The 21,696-nt window shown below is 41.1% G+C and overlaps 1 protein-coding gene across 1 annotated transcript in view; it reads right to left on the minus strand.

Moving 5' to 3' along the window:
• The window catches only part of RFTN2 (raftlin family member 2), a 1,293,449-nt gene that overhangs the window by 908,603 nt on the left and 363,150 nt on the right, over positions 1-21,696 (minus strand). The window contains exon 3 of the mRNA XM_044060680.1: positions 890-1,001. Within this exon, the coding sequence (XP_043916615.1) occupies positions 890-1,001 (112 nt within the window). The remainder of the gene's footprint in view (positions 1-889; positions 1,002-21,696) is intronic.

Raw genomic sequence — 21,696 nt, forward strand, 5'->3', positions numbered from 1 at the left:
CTGGGAAACTGAATGAACTACTGCTAGCAGAATGCAGCACTTAAAGAAACTGTATGGAGAGCAGCAGATAACCAGTAAATATCTAGACTGCTTGGTATTCGATTCAGTCTTATTTCACATTTTTCTTTGTTGCACTGGGGTTACTGGGGGCATGTCAACGACACTTGGAACTGATGGAAGAAAAAATGGAAAATGTTTGGGACAGTTGTGTAGGCTACCTACAACACATATATGAAAATGATAAACAGAGCTGATCATATTTTTGCGGGCCAAGTGTTTGGACTGCAGCTTTCAACTAATTCAAGAATTGCAGGAGTGAAAGGGGATGTTTGCGCCTTTCCCCAAATGTAAAACAGTCCTGTAGTTAATTATATAACCACAGAGGGATGCAGAAGGTGCCACCATCTGCAAAGGAGTGTGGGAGTGTGGGGAGGCTTTGTCTCCCACTGAAGACCTACATTCATTCAAAAGTCTACTCCATTGAGTGGATTTTGATAAATAGACAGCAAAGCACATAAGCTAATATATTGAGAGCATGGCGACCGCTAGACCTTTACCATGTAAATGTCACACTGAAAATGTCAGTATCAGCTAAAACTGATCCTTACTCAGAATTCAAAAATGTTTTATAATGTTAATCTCATTTTCACACTGAACTGACAAATTTTTAAAAATGACTTTATCCTATACATATTTAGATTTCTATCACTGCTGTAGAATGTCCATCTGTTTTGAAAAATCTCTTGTTCTGCTTATCAGAATTTTTTAAGTGAAAATTAAATCCAGAACAATAACAGAGAAAATGCTTCTAACCATTATGCTCATTAACACTGGGAAGTTTAAAAGCAGATGGGGGACTCTAGAATTACTTAGAAAAAAAATTATGTACCTTTATCAATACTTCCTTCACAGTCTCACTTGTCAATTTTTCATACTTCGAAGACCATTCCTCAATCACAAGCCTAGGAGGTATTTGACCCCTGGATAAAGTGTATTTGTGCCTGTATCAAACAAACAAACAATGTCAGTATACTCTTACAGTGAAAACTGTCAATGAAACATTTTAAATTAAAACAGACATCAACATGTGCTGATAGAAATGCCACACCTCTAACACACAATTAAAAAACAACACACCACCAGTCCTCATTACACGTTACAGCTACACAGCTCCAATATGCCATGTAGGAAAATGCAACTTTGCCATCAGCAAGTAAATAATCAACTGCTGTAGGAAAATCTTAACATTTTAGGCATAAAATTATTTGAAATGTAAGCATGGCAATGCCCAATGACTTCAGAATAATACTAATTTATTTTATTTATTTATTTGTTTGTTAACTACAAGTGAAATAGTCCACTGCAGATCCCTTTCAGCCACAACTCAGTCTGCAAGGACAAGTGGAATATGTGTACAGACTGAGTAATCAGTTCACCTACTATGTTACTAGGAAATAGGAAGAAATTGCAGTTCCCACACAGGTACGGGGAAAACATGAAAACTCCAAACAGATCGTAAATCGAGATCAGGAGTCAACCAGGTACCCTGGAGCTAATGTACTAACTTACAGACAATATAGTGTGTGGGTCAGGAGAAACAGTGTGTGCGACCCTCCTGGGTTTTAAGGCCTCTGTCTACACTCCATAGCAGTTCAAATTCAAATTCAATAAAGTGCTTGTATACTCGTAAGCACTGCATGATCAGTAATACAACAATAGTACAATCAAGGAGAATAAAATAAATAACGAAAGAAAAAGCACACAAACAATATAAAATATTAAGGAGCAGCAAAAAGAAAAATAATACATACTGAAACATTTGATTGTAAATTAAAACAGCAGATTTGGGCTATAAGGGGATAAACTGGGTACATGTGGATACATTTCTGTTCAGAAATATTGAATTTTAAACTGCTGAACCTTTCTGACAGGCACTAGAGAAGGCAGAATATTTGTACATTCATCTATCTGGAACGGATGCATAAAGGAAGGTATGCATGTGACAGTGTGCTCCGTATTTCAGATACAGTCACCAGATGGCGGTTGATGTAATTTAGGTGCTCTGACAGTTCTACATTAGAAGGTATAACTGGTTACAAAGGGAGTCAACGCATGTTGCAGGGAGTCTCCTAACTAAGCAGCATCATGTCCTTAGGTAAGAGGATGCACCTTTATTGGAACTGGTTCATCCCTGGGGAGTTAGTTGTACTAAATTAAGGAAAGAGTTTCACTGAGAAAAACTCACATTTGGTTACACAAGGCAAAGCAAGCTGCACTGATTTATAGGTTCATAGGTGTGTACTACGCTGATGGCCCTGTGGCCTTTACAAGCCCAGCCATAGGAATACCCTGGCATCGTGCCACCCGACCTTAGTTCCCAGTGCCTCTGTCGAGTAGAGCCACTGGAGTTATCCCCAGGGTGAATTTTCTATTCCCCATACACTCATCAAGATTTCGCTTGAAGAGGGTCATCGAGGCACTCTGCTTGACATGTATGGGAAGTCTATTCCATAGCATGGGCAGTCTCTGGGCTATGGACCTGTCCCTCCAGTACGTTCTGTTGATTGTAGTAATGAGGTGGAGGTCTATGGAGCATGTGGTGTGGAGGGACTGGGATTTCTTTAGATGTAGCATTTCTAACAGAGCAGGGTCAGATATGGCTTTCTAAGTCAAGCAGAGATTGCCTCTACGTAGGCGATATGAGACAGAGAATAGTTGGGAGTTTTTTGAGTTTGTCCATATAGGACAAGTGTTTAAGGCCTAGGATCCTCTTTGTGAGGTACTTTTGCGGCCTCTCCAGTTGTTGCAGGTATCTAGTGAGGTACATGCCAAATGGGGCATTGTACTCGATGATTGGCCTAATGAGGGAAGAGTAGAGGGAGACAATGACCTCTTTCTTCCTGGATGCAAAACCCTTAGTAATGAGATGTGCCACATAGATGGACTTTCTGACCACAGTGGCAATGTGGTGATCAAAAGAGAGGTTGCTGTCAACCTGTGTTCACAGATCTCTTATAACATCTTCTGTGTTCAGTGGACTACCATCAATGTTGTAATTCATGAGAACCAGGTTTTTCCCAAAGGGGATGACGACACATTTTTTGGCATAGAGCTTAAGGCCATGGTTCTGACACCAGTTGTTGGTCTCTGTGAGGCCATTCTGTAGGATGTCAGCATCACTTGGGGAGTTAATAATAGCCCCCAACTTGCAATCGTCTGCGAACTTTGTCAGCCAGAGTCCCTTCTTGTTGGCCTGGACTTCAGAGAAGTAGATACCAAACAGGAGAGGACCCAGGACCGAACCCTGTGGGACTCCACTCGTGACTAGTCGGCAGTCTGACTTGGAGTCAGCTACTTAAGAGTTACTACAGTTGGCATTTAGGTTTATTTTATTTTTTATTTTTTGATATTTTGGATAGTAGTGTGTCAACAACGCACTACTTTTTTTTATTTTTCAACAGCATATGTTCTGAGTTGTGTTTGTTGATCTTGCAGTACCAATCTAATAAACTATATTTAGAATCAACTCCATGAGAAGGGATAATAGAGCTCAGCCTGCAAAAATAAAAACAACCTGTTGAGTACCACAGACTGCAATCATGTTTGAGATTTTATTAACGACATTGAGTAGCACACTCCTTAGCATCATGAAAAATGCAGACTGAGCACTCAGGAAGCAGGTAAAAACAAACAAAAAAAACAAAAAAAAAAACTGAGACTAAGTCTGGCCATACTGGAGAAAAGGTTTTAAAGTTTGGTGGATGAGATTCAGTGACAGAAAACAAAGGGCGTCTGCTCATCACTAAACCTGAACAAGATCTGATATAATCATAAAGGAAGTAATCATACCTAACAGCAGTTTAACAGTACACTAAATCTGTGGTGACAAACAGTAGGATGTTGTGGTGTATAGTGAGAGGGACGGCCTGTAGAAGTAGGGAGATACTAACACCAAATGTTTTAGTTACTAATGACGATTATGAAGTATCACTTGGAGTAAAGGTTCACTTGTGGAATAAGTGTTTAGTACAAAAATCTGTCACCTAAGAATCCTGAAAATCAGAATTCTATTCAGACACACAGCCTTGAAGACATAATTCTTGAATATACAATAAATAATAGCAAAAATAGTACTGTTCTATAAATATGTACGAGAACGATATATAAATAAATGTTTTTAAACATTTTTATTACTCATGACATTAAAAAGAGGCATAGGTACACATGCAGGAATTGAAACAAAAACAACCACACTAACATTTTATTTTCATGCAGTATACTGTACATTTTAACATTTTTTTATTCATACCAGCATTTCATAAATTGCTCAATTCTTGGATTCCCTTAAAATTTCAGCCCTTCTGAACACCATTCTGTGTTGTTTCCACAAATTCCATTTATTTCTATATACTTTGCTCCATCCCTTGTCTAAAGATCCCACTTCGAGTTCTTTTATCTAATTTACAGCATGCAGTAATTCAGTTACAGGTGGTTTTGATTTTGAATTCCACTTTCTACTAATTGTTTTTCGGCAGGCAATAACATTAAACTTAGTAATGTCTTAATGTCTGGGCAATTCAGATACTATATCTGAGCCAAGAATAATCATTCCCTTAGTTACATCCATTTACTCCCCCAGATTTTCTGACAAAGTATTCTGAGCAGAATTTTTAATATTTGCCAACTTGATCAAAAAATACACATTCCCGGTTACTTCTCTGTCTTTCACAAATTATATCCTAAAATACTGACCACTGGATACGTACAAGGATTAGACCTGAGTTGTACTGGAGATATACTACAGCTGAGGAGCAAGGTGAAGACAGGGAATTCAGAAGAATTTTAGTAGCATATTTATAGATCCAGTTTGATAGACGTGTTTCTCTTTATTATATTTGCTTATGCAACATACAGGAAAAGAACCCAGTTCTAATCACGAGTAACCATTTAGCTAAACACTTGCTCCAAATCCATTCCTAGTTTTGAAGAGAAGCTTTTGTGGACTGCAATGACTGTGATGCGTGATACTGTCTTAGGATATTTATACTAGCAGAACAATTAGTATTTTCCTACAGTCTTGCAAATAAGTTTAAGTGAACAAACATCAACTGGCTTTGAAGTTCTAGCTTTTACAGACTGTTTACTGATTTGCAGTGACAGAATAAGTTTGGTGCTATTTGTAAGGCTGACAATCCTGTTGTAAGTCCTTTCTTGCTTAGGGAGTAGTACATTCTTGGAAATATTGTTATACGGTTTAGTTTCAAAAGTAATTTTGGAAGCAAAACTGTTTGCAGTACTTACTCAAGCATCTGTGATGAGGCAGGATTTGGCCTTTTGTTAGGAGCCATGATGCTAATTCAGAGCTTTTGCCGAATGCTGGAAGTGGTCATTAAATATGACGCAAATCAAAGTATTTGACTAACTTAACAATCATAATGTTACTACTATCTTTAGGCTAGACTTAGAGGAGGTTGTATTGCCTGAACTGACACATATAACATTCACATAGTTTAGTCTGATGCCACAGATGGCTAGCCATACTTAGTAGTGAGCACCCTCATGTAGTCCTTTTTGGGCCTACAGAAGAAAGTCAGATCAGTAAATTAATGTTATGTTATTTACATATTGAATTAGCAGTGTTCCTCCACAGTGGCCAACTACTGACTTCCCTTGGACTTCTGTAAAAAACAATGATGGGGATGACAGAACTTGCTTATAGGTTCATAGAAGGTTATTAGGCTAACGACCCTAGAGCCCTTACAAGTCTAGCCATGTTTATCCCGAGTTGCCTCAATTGTCGGTGGTTAGGTGAGTGACATTCACAGAGGGAAGGGTCTATGGTAGTTAATAATGACTTCATCTGTCTAGGAGGGACATGGGTGCCACCCCAGGAGTGAACATACGGTCATTCATTCATTGATCTGGGTTGCATTTGAAGAGAGTCAGGAAGGGGCTCTGCTTCACGTGAATTGGAAGCTTGTTCCAGAGAAGTGGCAGTCTCTGGGAGCTATATCTATCTCCTCAGCATGACCTGTTCATGTCAGAGGCTAGGTTAAGGTCCCTGGAGCAAGTGATCCTCTTGCAGTTGATTTATGAATATGTAGCATTTCCATCAGGGCTGGATCAGAGACTGCATTGTAAGCCAGGTACAGGTCATCCCTTGGTGAGAAATCTCTTTGGTCTCTATAATTGTTGCGGGTGTCTGGTAAGATACATGCAGAAAGGGAGCATTGTACTCAATTATTGGTCTGATGAGGGCTGAGTGTAATGGAATTATAACATCCTTAGATCTAGATGAGATGCCTTTACTTATAAGCTGTGCCACACAGAAGGGCTTCCTTACTACTGTGGATACATGGTGGCCAAAGTTCAGGTTGCTATCCACCTGAGTACCCAGATCACGTACCATTGGGTCTACACTTGGGGGGGCGCCATCTATGTAATTAGCAGGGATGTCAGCTTTCTCAAAGGGAAAGATAATGCATGTTTTGCATTTAGCTTTATTCTGTGGCTTTGGCACCAATCATTTGTCTGTGTTAACCCTGTCTGCAGTACATTAACATCACTGTGAGACTCAATGACTGCTCCCAATTTGCAATCGTCAGTGAACTTGGTCAGCCATAGGCCATTCAAGTTTGTCTGGACTTCTGAGAAATAAATTCTGAACAATAAGTGGCCAGGCACAAAACCCTGTTTTTGCTAGAGGTGAAGTCACCCACGTTTACAGTATGTGTCCTGTCAGTGAGCCAGTTGGCAACTCCCAACGGGGAGAGTTTCTCTACAATACCTGAATGGGGAATTGTGTCATGCCTTGGCTAGGCCAAGTAAGGCAGTATGCACTGTCTTTCCCTTGTCCAGGGCCTTGAGGATGTTTGAGAAGTCAACCATGCTTAACAGGCATGAGCTGCCTTTAATGAATCCAAACTGGGTTGGGTCGAGAGTTTGGGGATTACCTATGTCCATGTTAATAAGGTCCATAATGATTCTTTCCATGGCCTTGCAGATGAGGCTAGTCAAGCTTATGGTCTATAAGTCCCAGGGTCGGTTCATGGTCCCCTTCTGTGCAGAGGGATTACGGTTGCTGTCCTCCATTCCACCAGAGCATAGCCAGTTCTCAGGCTGTAATTAAACAGGGATCCAAGAAGGTCTGCCAGACCATGTTTTAAGCTGTTTTAAAGGCAACTTGAGATTATGTCTGGTCTCACTGATCCTGTGTTTTTGGCCTTGGAGTGTGCTGAGATGAAATGACCTGCTCCTTTGATAATAGGTTGAGGAAAGGTGGTAGGCATACTTTGAGGGATGACTGGATAGGACATGAGGGTGAAGTTTGCTCCAAATCTATCAGTTAGTAGGTTGGCTATTACTTCCAGTTGAGTATGGCGGGTACCATCCACAACCAGTTCAGCACATAGTAGAGTATTTCCTTTTAGGTCTCTGACATAGTTAAGGCATGCCTTGTGATTATCCTTAGCTAGGGAGGCTATTACTACTTTGAAAATAGCTTTGGAGGACTTGACAAGATCTCTAATTTGTTTGTTTAAGCTAGAGAGGGATTTCTTCCTTTGCTGAGCCAGTTCCCTCTTGTTCTTAGACATTAGTTTCTTTCTCTTGTTCTACAGCTTGTTTATACCAGGGGTCCACCAGAGTGGCTTGTTTTTTTTGGCAAGACCTGGTTTTAATCAAGCCATGTACAGCAAATTCTATAAACTGCTTAAATAGTTATACAGACATTGGTGTACACCTCTGCATAGGAGTCTGTGTTATCTGCTTTCAAGGAGGCTTTGAAACGTCTTATACCATCACTTAGTAGGAGGTAATTTGTCTTTGAAAAATTTGTAAGCATTTTTGAGCTTGATGGGGTATCTGGTCTTATAATTACATCAAACGAGACTGATTTACGGTCCAGTCTTACCAGGGAGGACATTATGGGGGGGGGGGGCAATGCTCTCCCACGTTAGTGAGTATTATGTCCAGGACATTTGAGCCTCTTGTTTGTGTGCTGACTAGCTGTTCCACAGCATTTGCACAGACAAAAATCCAAGAACCTCTGAGCCAGCATGTTTGCGGTCATGTATGTTTCCCAGCTGATGGTAGGATAATTAAAATCACCCATGAGTAAGGTGTTGAGCTGAATGGCAATGACTCCAGTGAGTCCAGGTAAGAGGTAAACTTTTCCTGTTTCATGGTGGACGACCTATAGTTTCCATAAGACTGACTACATTAAATCCAGGAGATAACTTCCCTATACTCTGCCTCCTTACTCTATGCAGCATACAGTCAGTGAGTAGGTATATTGTTTCATCAAATATTCTGAATGGGGAAACTGTAGCAGAGGTAGGCACCACTATGAATTAAGGGTACTTTCTGAACTTTTCATTTATTACCCTGCTCTATACCATGTAGAGGGGCTATTGTGTTTTCCCAAAGTCTATTCATTTTACTAATTCCGATGTAGTTCCAGGACTGAAGACGGTTAAGATACTGTAGGCCACCTTGAAATGAAGTGGTATTTTAGAGAACATTACAAGTAAGGCATAAATGAAATTAAATTAGGATCTAGCCATGCACCTATGTATTTAAAATGTTGAACTGTTTTGATCTAAGTGAGTCATAGCAAATCCAGAATGCTGTAATTACATGGGATGTTTTTCAGTTTAGCAACTGTGTCAAAGATAACTGCTTTGGCATTACTACAGTTTAGTTGAAGACTTTTATGGGCAAATAGGATACAATATGTAAGTCAATACTAAATTGTGCATAAATGGCTACTAATGCATCTACTGCTCTGAATATAACCAAATCATCCAATAATATAGCATGAACACCTAGAATTTACCTAGATGATGAACAGCAGAGATTTAAGGATGGAAGCTTGTGGCACCTCAAGCTGGTAAGTGGTATTAGTAAAGTTAACTGGTTATCAATTAGCACTTTGAAATAATGGTCAGAAAGATATCAGTAAACTACTTGACAGTTGTGGTTGAAGCCATATTTGTACAGCTCAATCAGCAGTACAGGATGAAATACTGAATTAAGCTTTTCTTTGGTCGCCCCACCCCCCTAACTACGAACTCTAAGGTCACACTACAGTGAGGAAGAGAGTGAGTTACCCTCTTTCCCACTGTAGTGTGATCTTGGAGTTGGTATATATATAGTTAGGGGGTTGTGGGGGGCAAAGCGTCCCACCTGGGTGGGTTTTAAATACTGTGGTGTGTGAAATGGGGAAATGATGTCCAGCTAGTTACTTTCCCCATCTCACACTTTCACTGAAACAAACATTTGATGAAATCGATAACTAACCACAGACCCCAATAACAAAGCCATGATGAAGAGTACAGAGGAGTGCAGTTGTCAAGAAAGCTTCAGACGTATCTAAACCAAAGGGAAGATATGCCTTGGCATTCAACCCTGAGGCAGCAGTCATAAAAGCAGGTATGGAAGTAGAAGAGAGCCTCTGACTCCAAAACAGAAATAGCTTAGAATGATAGGTAAAAATTTCTGACTCCTTAACAAGTGTTTCAAAACTGGTGGAAAGAAACTCATCAGAAGGGCTCCTTATAAACCAGCTGCAGGAAACTGAGACCATTCCTTAGAGAGTGGGCCATTAAAATTATAAACAACAAAAGGACACTCTCTGCATAATTAGGGAAGCTAAATTCAGTATTAAAATATGTACTAATTTGATCAGACAAACGACACACTAAGTAAAAAGGTGGACAGACTTGCTCTGGAACTTAGTGGATGAACTCACAAAACAGAATTTTTAGGATTCCAAGGAAATTAAGTATAACCAAAAATTCAAGTTTGAAAAAATGAAAGCAGGATTAACAGAGGAGACTCACAGAACTTAAAATGAAGATAATGCAGGGGAACTCCAACAGTGGTAGGAATGACGCTAGGTAAAGACTCACATTAACAATTCTTAATGACTGCTTATCAAATCTATACACTGAAACTTATAAGACCAAAATATCTTTCAACATTGTTCACAGATCTGTAAACAGTAAACATTAATAAATAATACTAATAGTAGTAATATTGGTATTACTAATAATAACTAATCCAGGGCCTTAATAAGGAAAATTGTAGAACTGGCTCTTACAAATAGCATTTGAACTACACTATAAAAAATGAAAGAACTACAGTGAGCCCAAATCTCATTTGTCTCTGTCAGGATTTTTTCCCATTAAAACTATTCAGGAAATATAGAAAAAAATCATGGCCAAAATAAGTTTAATCCTTTTTACCCCCAGATTTAATAAAATCTGTGTAGGCATAGTGTAGAGCCTACACAGAGGTTATCATGTCCGTGCGCTCGGTTCCCCCTCGGTAGCGGGCCATGCATATTAATGATGGCGCAATGCTGAGGGAGAGCCGTGGAGAATGGTTATTGAATCAGTGTAGGGAGTGTGTCACAAACTGTGTCCACAGATGAGTAACACACACCCCTGCACTGTCTAAGTGCATTATATCAATGTATGTAATTCTTTTAAATTTTTTTTTCAAGTTTGCCAGGTGCGCAGCAGAGCGCAGCAATTGACACGTGCCATACATCTAAAAATAGAAACTGGATGCATTTCAAGTTTAATCACAGCTTAGTGGGTTTGCATGGCGTGGTGCTTAGCAGTGCTTAAAGACAGCTCAGAGGTATATATAAAAGTATAGCAGTATTCCACATATCCATGTAGCCAAGTGGTTAGAGTTTTGGCCTTTTGTGCAGTAGGTGCAAGGTGTAAATACAAGGAAGGGAAATTAAGCATTTATTTTCCAAATACAAATTATTATGATTATTTTTCAATCCTGATCTGCTGTGCTCTGCTAAGCTCTACTAAGACCTGCTCAGACCTGCTAAGCACTGCTTAAACAATTTCTGTTAAGGCACTGTTTGGCAGTGCTTGGCATTGCTTGGATGTGCTTAGCTGGTTTACACATTGCTAAGCACTGCTAAGCCTTGCCAGTTTAAGCACTGCTCAGCTCAGCTGTGATGGTTTGCATGGTGCCAAGCGACATGACACATTTTGTAAAATTGCCAAATGGTATGTAAGGGTGGGAAAGCAGCATAACCAGTTGGAGTTTGAACTGTGCAAGAATTATGACAGGCACTGGAAAGGGTGTGTGCTTCCAGGTGCAGCAGTGGGACATTCTGGAGTCCAGGGTCATGTTGGACTCCTGGTGAAAAACCATGAAGACCGGCTGCTGCAGGGGCAGTTCCACGGCTCAGAGTGTAAGACAGAGGCCTGGGACTTGCTGGCATGTTATTTTACCAGTGCAACAGGTATCCCCCGCACAGGTGACCAGGTCTGTCACCACTATGATGACCTGAAGCATAGAAATGGGGATCATCTGGACACCTGGGTCTGGGAAGGAATGCCCCACAAGTTTGTAAGTACTGTTAGAATTGTTTTACCAATACCTAATCTGAATGTTTGATAGATGTGGATAATGGTGTGCATCTCTCCCTACAGCTGTAGAAGAGAAAGCTCGCAGCCTAGAGGCGCATGCTGGGCGCTTGGTCAGCCGTGAGTGTGGTGAGTTCAGATTAATTTGCAATCTATAGTCAAATAAGCAAGATAGAGTAAAGCATTAACTGCCAATAGGTACATACAGTAAAGATTTGTGTACTGCAATGAATGTGGACATAGGCCTGTATTGCAATAAGTGACAACTGCAAACTATAGTGCAATAAACAGGAAAGACTAAAGCATTAGCCCTGATAATGTAAATGAAATAAAATTATTACTGCAATAATTGTGGAATTACAGCTGTATTGCAACACCTGCATTACATCAACTGCTGCGCAATAAAGACTCAAAACTATTCCAGTACATGAATGAAGGTACCCCTAATAAAGCTGTGCTGTATAATATGTGTGCAATTAAAGCTGTTTGCATGAAATCAATTATGACAACTTTTCTACAATAAAAATAAAAAAAGAATACCAATACCTGCCTCACGGTGTAGCTAATAAAGGGTGTTATGCAATAACTGTAGATTCAGAGCTGTATTACATGAACTGCATGATGACTCCTGTTCTGCAATAACATCTGAAAGAATGGCATGAACACCCAAAGTATATAGTGTACATCAGGATTGTCTTGTGTTAACCATTGCATTTCAGCTATATGCATTCATGCTCCGAGATATGGTGCTGCATGCAAGTATGACAATGTAATAGCTGTAGAGTGCAAATATACTATCTGCAACTGTATATGGGTGAGGTATCCAACCCAATAATCTGATATGGTGCATAGACTTCACAGATATTTCCACCCATTAACAGTATATTGTGTACAATTGCATTCTATGCAGTGCTGTACAGTTTACCTAGTATCTCTGTCACGCATGAAACTCATGCATGTTTGCTCAACTGTCACTGCAGTCTAGTATAAAACTGTAGCACTACTACCAGGTCAAATTTTGTTTCCAGGTGAGCTCTAGGCAAATATCAGTCAGTCAGTGAAAAGCAGTGGCTCAGTAGCTCAGTTTGTTAAATGCTCTGTCTGAAGCACATTTTGCCACACACACACACCAGGGTTCGAATACAGTGCTGTGTAGTAATAAATATTACTGAATTAGTTATGTATTGATGACAGATTTTCTCTCCACAGTAAATAAAGGTAAATGGATGAAGCAGCCCTTATTATGAGTAAATAATTTGTGTTCAGATGTAACAGACTGTTAACAGCACTGACCAGGAATGTGATAAGACTACATAAAATAAAGGCAAAACGTACAATAATAAAATAAAATATGTAATCTTCGTATTGCTGTATGCCTGGAATGCCTGTGAAAGTTTTCTGAAGTTCTATCCCCATGCCGTGAAAGTTTTCTGAAGTTCTATCCCATGCCTGCCAAGGAAGGCATGAAAGTTGTTTATTCTCTGTACTGTACTGTACACATGCATGTCTCTCAAGTGTCAAGCTGTCACAGAATGTAATTACTGTTGTGTAATCGATCTGTCACAGATGTATCATTGACATGATTATGTCAATAGCACAGTCACACTACATCAGTCCACAGTACACCTTGATAGTTACATAGGTCCACCTGATGTATAAGTGTTCTCTGTAGTTGTGTACCTGCAGGTGTTACTGCTTGGCCCATACTATCCCATGCGGACAGCTTGAGAGGTAGGTACATGCTACAGCAGCTATAAGGCACTGTTAAACATAAAGGAAGGACAGACCTGTAGAGTATATAGCAGTACTGTTGTAAACTATATAGCCTATACAGGTATTAACGGACTGTATTTCTCTCTTTCCCCACCCCTTATTTTCATCTAAATTTATTATTGTTATTCACTGGTTATGGTTTACTATTAACATATGTTGTTCTCTAAACTTTATTTTGGAGCATGTGTTTTATTATTGTTATGTATCACAATGGTTGCATATTAACATATCTAGTTGAATTACCTATGTTGTTGAACTTATGACGTAACTGTTACTGGCATGCTGTTAATACACTAACTGTTATGTTACTTATTGTTGTGGTCCATATAAAATGCAGTGATGTGTTAATGGGTTATTTCCGATGTTCTGGCATGCTGTTATAATTAACAAAATATTTTGTTCATAACTAACCTATACACATTGCTATACCTCTATCACCACAGCACAAAAGGGTAGGCCAGTTCCTGCATATCTGCCTACTCCCCATCCAAGGTGTTTACCCCCCCTGTGTCACTCACTGCCTCTGTCTACTGTCTTGTTTGTCTTGTCTGTCTGCAATTGCATCCTCTCCTACCCAACGTACCTCCCCTGACTTACCTATATCCCTTCCCCAACATTCCACTGTCTCCTTATTAAAAAAAAAAAAAAGTACCTGTCCCACAAAAAATATCGCCCTATACATAGCTCTCCATTTCACACATGTCCACTGGACACAACTAATTAGGTCCAATTGACTTGACTATACATTTATGTTGTCCTCATCCCTCGCTCTCTCTGGGGTTCAGGGTCCAAATTCATGTACAAAGTCTGTAAAAACTGCAAAGCTGTTGCTGCACAAGAAATAGAAAGCTATGGTCCTTTCCTACACCCTTCCTTCACATCTCTATCTGCCTTTCAATATGTTTTAATCCCCCTGTTTGCCCTCATTTCACCACTATCCTGTCACCCCTTTTTCTTTTTTTTCTTAAATTTTAGCATGGGTTTCCCTGGAGCTAAGCTCTATGCCACGCAAACCTGCTTAAATATACTTAAAAGTGTCTTAATGATCTTATGTGTTTATCACAGTGTTAGGCACATCTACAAAATAATCACCCCTGCCACATTTCGAACCCAGGCCCCTGTCAAGTACAGCATAGGTTATTAGCCCACTAGGCCACTCCACTCTAAATTAAAACAGGTGTTTCCAGCAAAATGTATTGACATTGACAGACTGCAAGTATATATAATGGGGAAAATGAGAATGTACCTGTGACTGTGATGCAAACACTACACCAGTACACAGTCAAATATATAATAATGGATGCACGTGAGGACTGGGATAGCAGGCATACCTGTCAACTGTACAGACTGTTGCAGAATGTCCAGAGTTTTGCCCCTATTTTTGGCCCAGTTTTCATAAAATTGTATTTTTCTGGCAAAGTAGTGGCAAGTCATTAAAAACTGAGGTTAGAAAATCACGACAGACATTTGAGTTTCACACTTCATACACTTCATATGTTTCAGAAACCACATGCTAATGCAAAACCTGTTATTCTATCAACATTCTAAGTTTGTAAGAGCATTACTTAAAGATTGTCCCTGTCTTTGAGTTATTGTCCCACTTTTATTCATGGCTTTGTCCAGATTTCTTGCTCTAAGAGTTTGAGAGGTATGATAGCAGGTAATAGTTCCCTTTTATCAGCAACATCTTTAAACACACCTGCTAAGGCAGCAATGGCAAAGTATGTGTGTACAACTAGGACCTTGCTGCACAACTGCCTTTGAAAGCCATGCACATAATGATGGATGCAGACAACTTGTGTCACAGACTATATGTATGCACATATATCTTGCAAATATACATGCTGCAACACTGACGCAGTAGCTCAGTCTGTTAAATGTCTTGCATGTAGTACATTTTGCCACCCACAGTCCTGGGTTCAAATCCAGTGTATTGCACATCAATTACACTATTGTGAACTCAGTAATGACTGAGTCATGCAATTTTAACCCATACAGGTTGCTGTAACTGCATTAACTGCTACCCATGTTTGCAAGTCAAAGGCCTGTAGGTAGGGACACACTGCACTTATTTGTATAGCCAAACAATATGCCGCCTAGTACCCTGTGATTGGCACTGTTACACAACAGATGTACTTTATGAACATGCCTCGACTGGACTGTAAAGGGTGCCCTTACCCTGGTTCTGCTGTGAGGACACAGCTGACACTGCTACCTGAGTTACATGTACAGCTTGTTGGCCTCCAAAAAGCTCACACTCCCCCCATGTAATATGTTACCTATATATGGAACATTTGCAGTTGTATGTTAAGCTAGCTGCTACAGACCTACCATGCCTCACAAACCCCTAGAACAAGGGATCCAGACAAAACCATACATAAAGGATGGTGGGGGTAAAAGGTCCAGTGACAAGGACATTTCACAGTTTGCCCATACAAAGATAGTGAGCGGACAGAATATCAACTACTGCATCAGCATGCATATTCTGATGAGTATGATGTCTGACATTCATAGGTTTATATGTTCATAGGTTGGTACTAGGCTATCAGCCCTAGGGCCTATACAAGCCTAGCCATAACAATTTCCTGGATATTTCTTCCCACAATATTTACTTCCCTGGACCCCTGTCTAGCAGAGCGACTGACACGATCCCTGGGGTGAATTTCCTATCTCCCATCCAAACGTCAAGGTTCCTTTTGAAGAGGGCCAAGGAGGCGCTCTGCTTGACATATATGGGCAGTCTATTTCAGAGTATGGGGAGTCTCTGGGTGAGGAACCTATCCCTCCAGCATGTTTTGCTCATTGTGATGACAAGGTTTAGATCCCTGGAGCTTGTGGCTCAGAGGGATTGGGATTTCTTTAAGTAGAGCATGTCCAACAGCTCAGAGTCTGACATGGCCTTGTATGTTAAGCAGAGATCACCTTTGAGTAGACGAAATGCCACAGAGTATAGCTGGAGTTTTTTTAGACGGTCAGCATATGGCATCTGCTTTAGGCCTGCGATTCTTTTAGTGAGGTATTTCTGTGGCCTTTCCAGCTGTTGCAGATGTCTTGTGAGGTACATACCAAACGGGGAGTTTTACTCTATAATGGGTCTAATGAGGGATGAGTACAGTGGGACAATGACCTCCTTTTTTCAGGATGAAGATCCCTTACTGATGAGGTGTGCCACATAGAAGGATTTCCTGACTGTTGTGGCAATGTGGTTATCGAAGGTGAGACCACTGTCCACCTGTGTCCCTAAGTCTCTCATCACACTTTTGATGTTTAGTGTACTGCCATCTATGTGGTAATTCATGGGTACATGTTTTTTTCCAAAGGGGATAACTATACATTTCTTGGCATTAAGCTTGAGCTCATGGCTCTGGCACCAAGAATTTGTTTCTGTAAGGCCCTTTTGTAGAATATCCACATCATTTGGGGATTCAATAATGGCTCCCAGTTTGCAGCCATCTGTGAACTTTGTTAGCCAGAGTCCCTTAGTGTTGGCCTGTACTTCAGAGACGTAGATGCCAAACAAGAGCGGTCCCAGGACTGAACCCTGAGTTACTCCACTTGTCACTTGTCTGGAGCTGGATTTGGAGTCGGCTACTTTTACAGTCTGGGTTCTGTCAGTACGCCAGTTGGCAAACCATCGAGTGACGTAGGGATTTATGCCCAGCTTAGTAAGTTTATCTATGATTCCAGAGTTGGGGATGGTGTTGAAGGCCTTGGCGAGGTCCAGATAGGCTGTGTGGACCACTTTACCCTCGTCCACAGCTCTAAAGACTGATTTGAAGAAGTCTATCAGGTTCAGGAGACAAGATCAGCCCTTCATGAACCCAAGTTGGGTGGGGTCCAGTGTTTGAAGGTTGCCAATGTCTTTGTTTATAAGTTCCATGATAATGCGTTCCATGCCCTTTCAGATCAGGCTCGTCAGACTGATGGGATGGTAGTTCCCGGGATCCAAGGTGGATCCCCCTTGTGGAGTGGGATAACTGTAGCTGTGCGCCACTCAGTGGGCACGAAACCTGAGGTGAGGCTATGATTAAACATGACACTTAGGTGAGGTGCCAGTTGATTTTGTAGTTCATGTAGTACACAGCTCGGGATGTCATCTGGCCCCATGGATGCTGTATTCTTAGCTTTGGACAGTTCAGTTTCTACTTGTGTGGCCGTGATTACCGGAATTTGGCAATCTTTTGGTATTGAGATGGGTCCTTTAGGGGGTGAGAGGGGGGTGAAGTTGGCACTAAATCAATCCGCCAGGATATTGGCAATATCCTTGAGATCAGTATATTTAATGCCATTCTGTTGTAGCTCAGAGCAAATCTGAGCATTGCCATTTAGATTTTTGACATGACTATAGAATGCCTTGTGGTTGTCTTTGGAATCTTTGGCAATTTTATTTTCGTAACTAGCATTTGAGGATTTTATGAGGGATCTAAGCTTCTTACTGAGGCTGGTAAGGGAGTTTTTTGCATTCTGGGATTTTCCTCTTTTCTGCAACAGTTTCTTCCTTCTGTTGTATAGTTTGTTTATAGCAGGGGACCACCAGATTGGCTTCCTTTTTTTGGAGGAGATCATCTTGGTTCTATTTGGGATGGCGCGATTCATGCACAAGTGGATGTGCTCATACAGTGCCTTAGTGTAAGATTCAGCAGTCAAACTTTCAGATCCTATCTGCATGAGTGTCATGAAGTTTGTCACTTCTGACTTGAGTAGCATGAAGTTGGCTTTGGAGAAGTTTTTTATGGAGGTTTCCTTACTGGGGGGGGGATGTGGATGTCAAGGGTGATTTGCTTATGGTCAGACCTGACCAATGAGGGGGTGACCACTGGTATGGAGCATCTATCTCCCATGTTGGTAATGACCAGGTCTAGGATATTGGAGACCCTGGTGGGACAATGGATTAGTTGATCCAGAGCATTGGAATTTATGAATTCCAAGAACCGCTGGGAAAAGGTGTTGGTACCCGAGTAGTTTTCCCAGTTAATGGCAGGGTAGTTGAAATCACCCAGTATTAGGGTGTTTGGTTGTATCTTAATATTTTACAGTATGTATAGAAAGGTGTAGTGGGACTCTTGGGGCATGATGGGGGCTCTGTAGCAAGCTACAATTTGGATTGCAGTCTTGCCTAGTGTTAGTTGCACCTGGAGAATTTCAGATGCATTGTGTTGGGCAACTAGCCTGGAGTTGTGAATTATCCTTGGTGAATATGGACACTCCTCCACCTTTAGTGTTTCGGTCTTGTTTTTGTGGCCGAAAAGTGTGGCAAGAGTTGTAGCCTGGTATTGCAGCGGTGCTCTCTGGAGCTTTGAACCAGGTCTCGGTTACTGCACAGATATCGATGTTCTCCATTTTAGAAGTGCCTCGAGAGAGTGCATTTTGAGGTTTAGACTTCTAGCATTGAGTAGCATTACCTTCAGATTTTGCATGCTTGTATCTGTTACGGTGGTTTTGTCCTTTGAACCTTGCCTAAAAAAGGCACTATAGGGGTGGCAACAGCTTTAGCCAATAACCTGAATCCCAGGGGTGACAGGTACAGACCATCTCTGGCAAAGCATTGTGGTTTGTCGATCATATCTTCCCAGGCAGACAGATACTGGATCCCCTTTGAATGACACCAGAAGCTTAGCCAATTGTTGAAGTCAATCATTTTGTCCTTATACTGTGGTATCATTCTGGGCGAAGGCAGGATGCTACTCAGGGCTAAGGTCATACCTGCCTGGGCCACATGATCTGAGAGCTCTTCCATGTCTCTTTTCATGTAGTCGAGGGAGGTACATCTCAAGTCATTCACTCTAACATGGACAATGACAGAGTCATATTCACATTTCTCTCTCCCTCCTTACTAACCTCAACCCACAATGTTTACCACTGAACTGCCAGATAATCACAATGTCATAGGACAATGGCCAAACATATCATGCAAAACTGTGGACATACCTCATAAATCTCAATAGTGGACAGTATTTGTACCTACCCTCTGTGATGTTGTAGCCTCCACACTTCACTAATGTCCATTTCAAACACTAAGAAAGAGGCCAAGGCCTACATAAAGGCCTTAAATATTGCACTGTGGTGTCATGTCATTGGCTAATGAAAGTGCAACCCAGCAGTTTTGGATGCAATTATCAAGTCTGAGCCACAGACTGGTGCACAGGCAATTACCTGTTAATGAGTATTCCCTACAAAAGGCAATCAACTGCCTATGGGGAACAGGTCTGTATGTGGTTTTACTCAGACACAATATGGTTTAGCAAGCTGTTTACAGAGGACCTGGTCAAAAAAGGATTACCTCACACTACTAGGTATGTAATACATGTGCCAATATAACAGGATACAGATGGGAGGATGGAGGTATGGGGAAAAGGGATTACAACAGTAGGCCTGTAGTACATCTATGTGATTGACATGTTGGTGATACTCTGCTGTCCAACAGCTACAGGCATGCCTCTCAGCTGTCCCCGCTTTCAATCAAATCATAGCTCAGCCCCTGTTACTCTCTCCTACAACAGTCGGCTCTTGCAGGAAAGCTAGTGGATTATGAGTTAGACATAGTGACAGTAAGTAAGGGTGTACACAGCTGTATGTCAATGTCACACAGAAATAGTTCAGACATTGTAAAGGTGTCGCTGACTGTCCCTGATGTACTCTGGCTAGGTTGCTGTTTTGTTGACATTTGCACCTCATTACTTGAGAGCTACAGCTAACATACTTGTCATCTCCTTACAGCAGGAATTCAAGTCATAGCCATTATTAATGGAGGGACACAGGCCCAAACTCAGCAAAAGAGAGTACATATTGGCCATACAAAGTAAGACTATGAACAGACTAATGGAGATTAATGTAGCATGAGTGTTTTCTGAGGGGTCTGGCATGTGACAGGCGGATTCTCGGTATTTTGACAACAACCATCAATGACTGGCCAACCGTCTGTCAGACATCCACATATTTGTGCCAAAAGGACCACATATATGAGGCACATGTTCACATTCTGCAAACATCTGTGTAGTGGAGAGGTATGATGCCTACAGGGAAGATATAATACAGCAGGTTTGAATTGTTGTCTGTCATTGTGGCACACTGGTGTTGCTGGACTGTCCTCATATAGTTGTTGTAATGGCACACAGCTATTTGTCTGACAGTGGCTATATGACATAGTAGTGGGACTTTGCCTGTAGGGAGTACACCACAGTAGACTGCAGTAATGGGTGTAGAGACATGCAGCAGAGTCTGTCACGGCACACAGGGATATAATCGTTATTGTTACTGTCTTGGTGATAGCCACACATATTGTGTTAATGGACTTTGGGGTATGAAGTGTGAGGGAACGGTGGACAGTGCAGCCCATTTTGGTTGTGAAGGGGCTGTACATAGTGGATGTCCACATATCTGGTCCTGTGATGTGTTCCCCTCTTGCTGTCTTTCAGGAACAATGTCTCGAAGGAGGCACCCAGCATTTACAGCCACAGAAAAAAGAAGTTATGTACTCACCATAACATTCCATGTTGGTAGTCCATCTCACCCTTCATTTTTACATATGGGTTCGGAGCCGATCCTCGGCTCTAACTCGGCCGATTTATAATCTCGAAGACTTCTGGTTGGCTCGTGGCTAAGCAGGTATCCCATAGTGCACCAGTATAAACCCCAGATCTTCTTTGCTGCTCACTAGAAGAAATAACCATACCAGACAAACCAATACTAAAGGGTCTCCAACCAAAGACAACCAAAATGTTAATACCTCCAGATTCTTCCAGGATGGGGGCAGGAGGGCGAGTTGGTAAAAATGAAGGGTGAGATGGACTACCAACGTGGAATGTTATGGTGAGTACATAACTTCTTTATGCTGTGTAGTCCAATCTCACATTCATTTTTACATATGGGACAGCGTCCCTTTCGCCTTATTCTTGGGTGGCTCACTGGAAAATACTCCTGAGCACCTTGGAGCCAAAGGATGCTCTAGCCCTGGAACTAAATCCAATTTGTAATGTGTAATAAAAGTATGAGGGGTAGCTCACGTAGCTGCTGCACAAATATTATCAAGTGGGACCCTGGCTCGAAAGGCTGCAGAGGTAGACAGAGACCTGGTAGAATGAGCCTTCATCTTGGAGGGTAAAGGTCTGCCCTCCAAATTGTAGACAAAGGCTATGCAACTGGAAATCCAATTAGATAGTGTCACTTTAGAAACTGGTAAGCCCAATCTAGATTCAGAAAAGGAAATTAATAGTTGATCTGATTTCCTAAATTCCTTGGTCCGATGCAGATAAAAACATAGCTGTCTATGAACGTCTATCTAATGAAACCGATTATTCAGCTGCATTACAGTGATTAGGGAAGAAAACTGGAAGTTCTATGGATAGATTTAAGGTGGCATGAGAACAAACTTTGGGAACAAAGTAGGGGATAGAACGCAGTGAGACCCTGTCTTTATGAAAGATCAAATAAGGTGGCTTAACAGATAAGGCTTATAATTCTGATTGCCATCTAGCTGATGTTGATAGCCACCAAAAACAAAGTCTTCCAAGACAAAAATTTCAAT

This window comes from Protopterus annectens, chromosome 2.part0 (assembly GCF_019279795.1).
Source record: "Protopterus annectens isolate FY-2018-M chromosome 2.part0, PAN1.0, whole genome shotgun sequence".
NCBI lineage: Eukaryota > Metazoa > Chordata > Ceratodontiformes > Protopteridae > Protopterus > Protopterus annectens.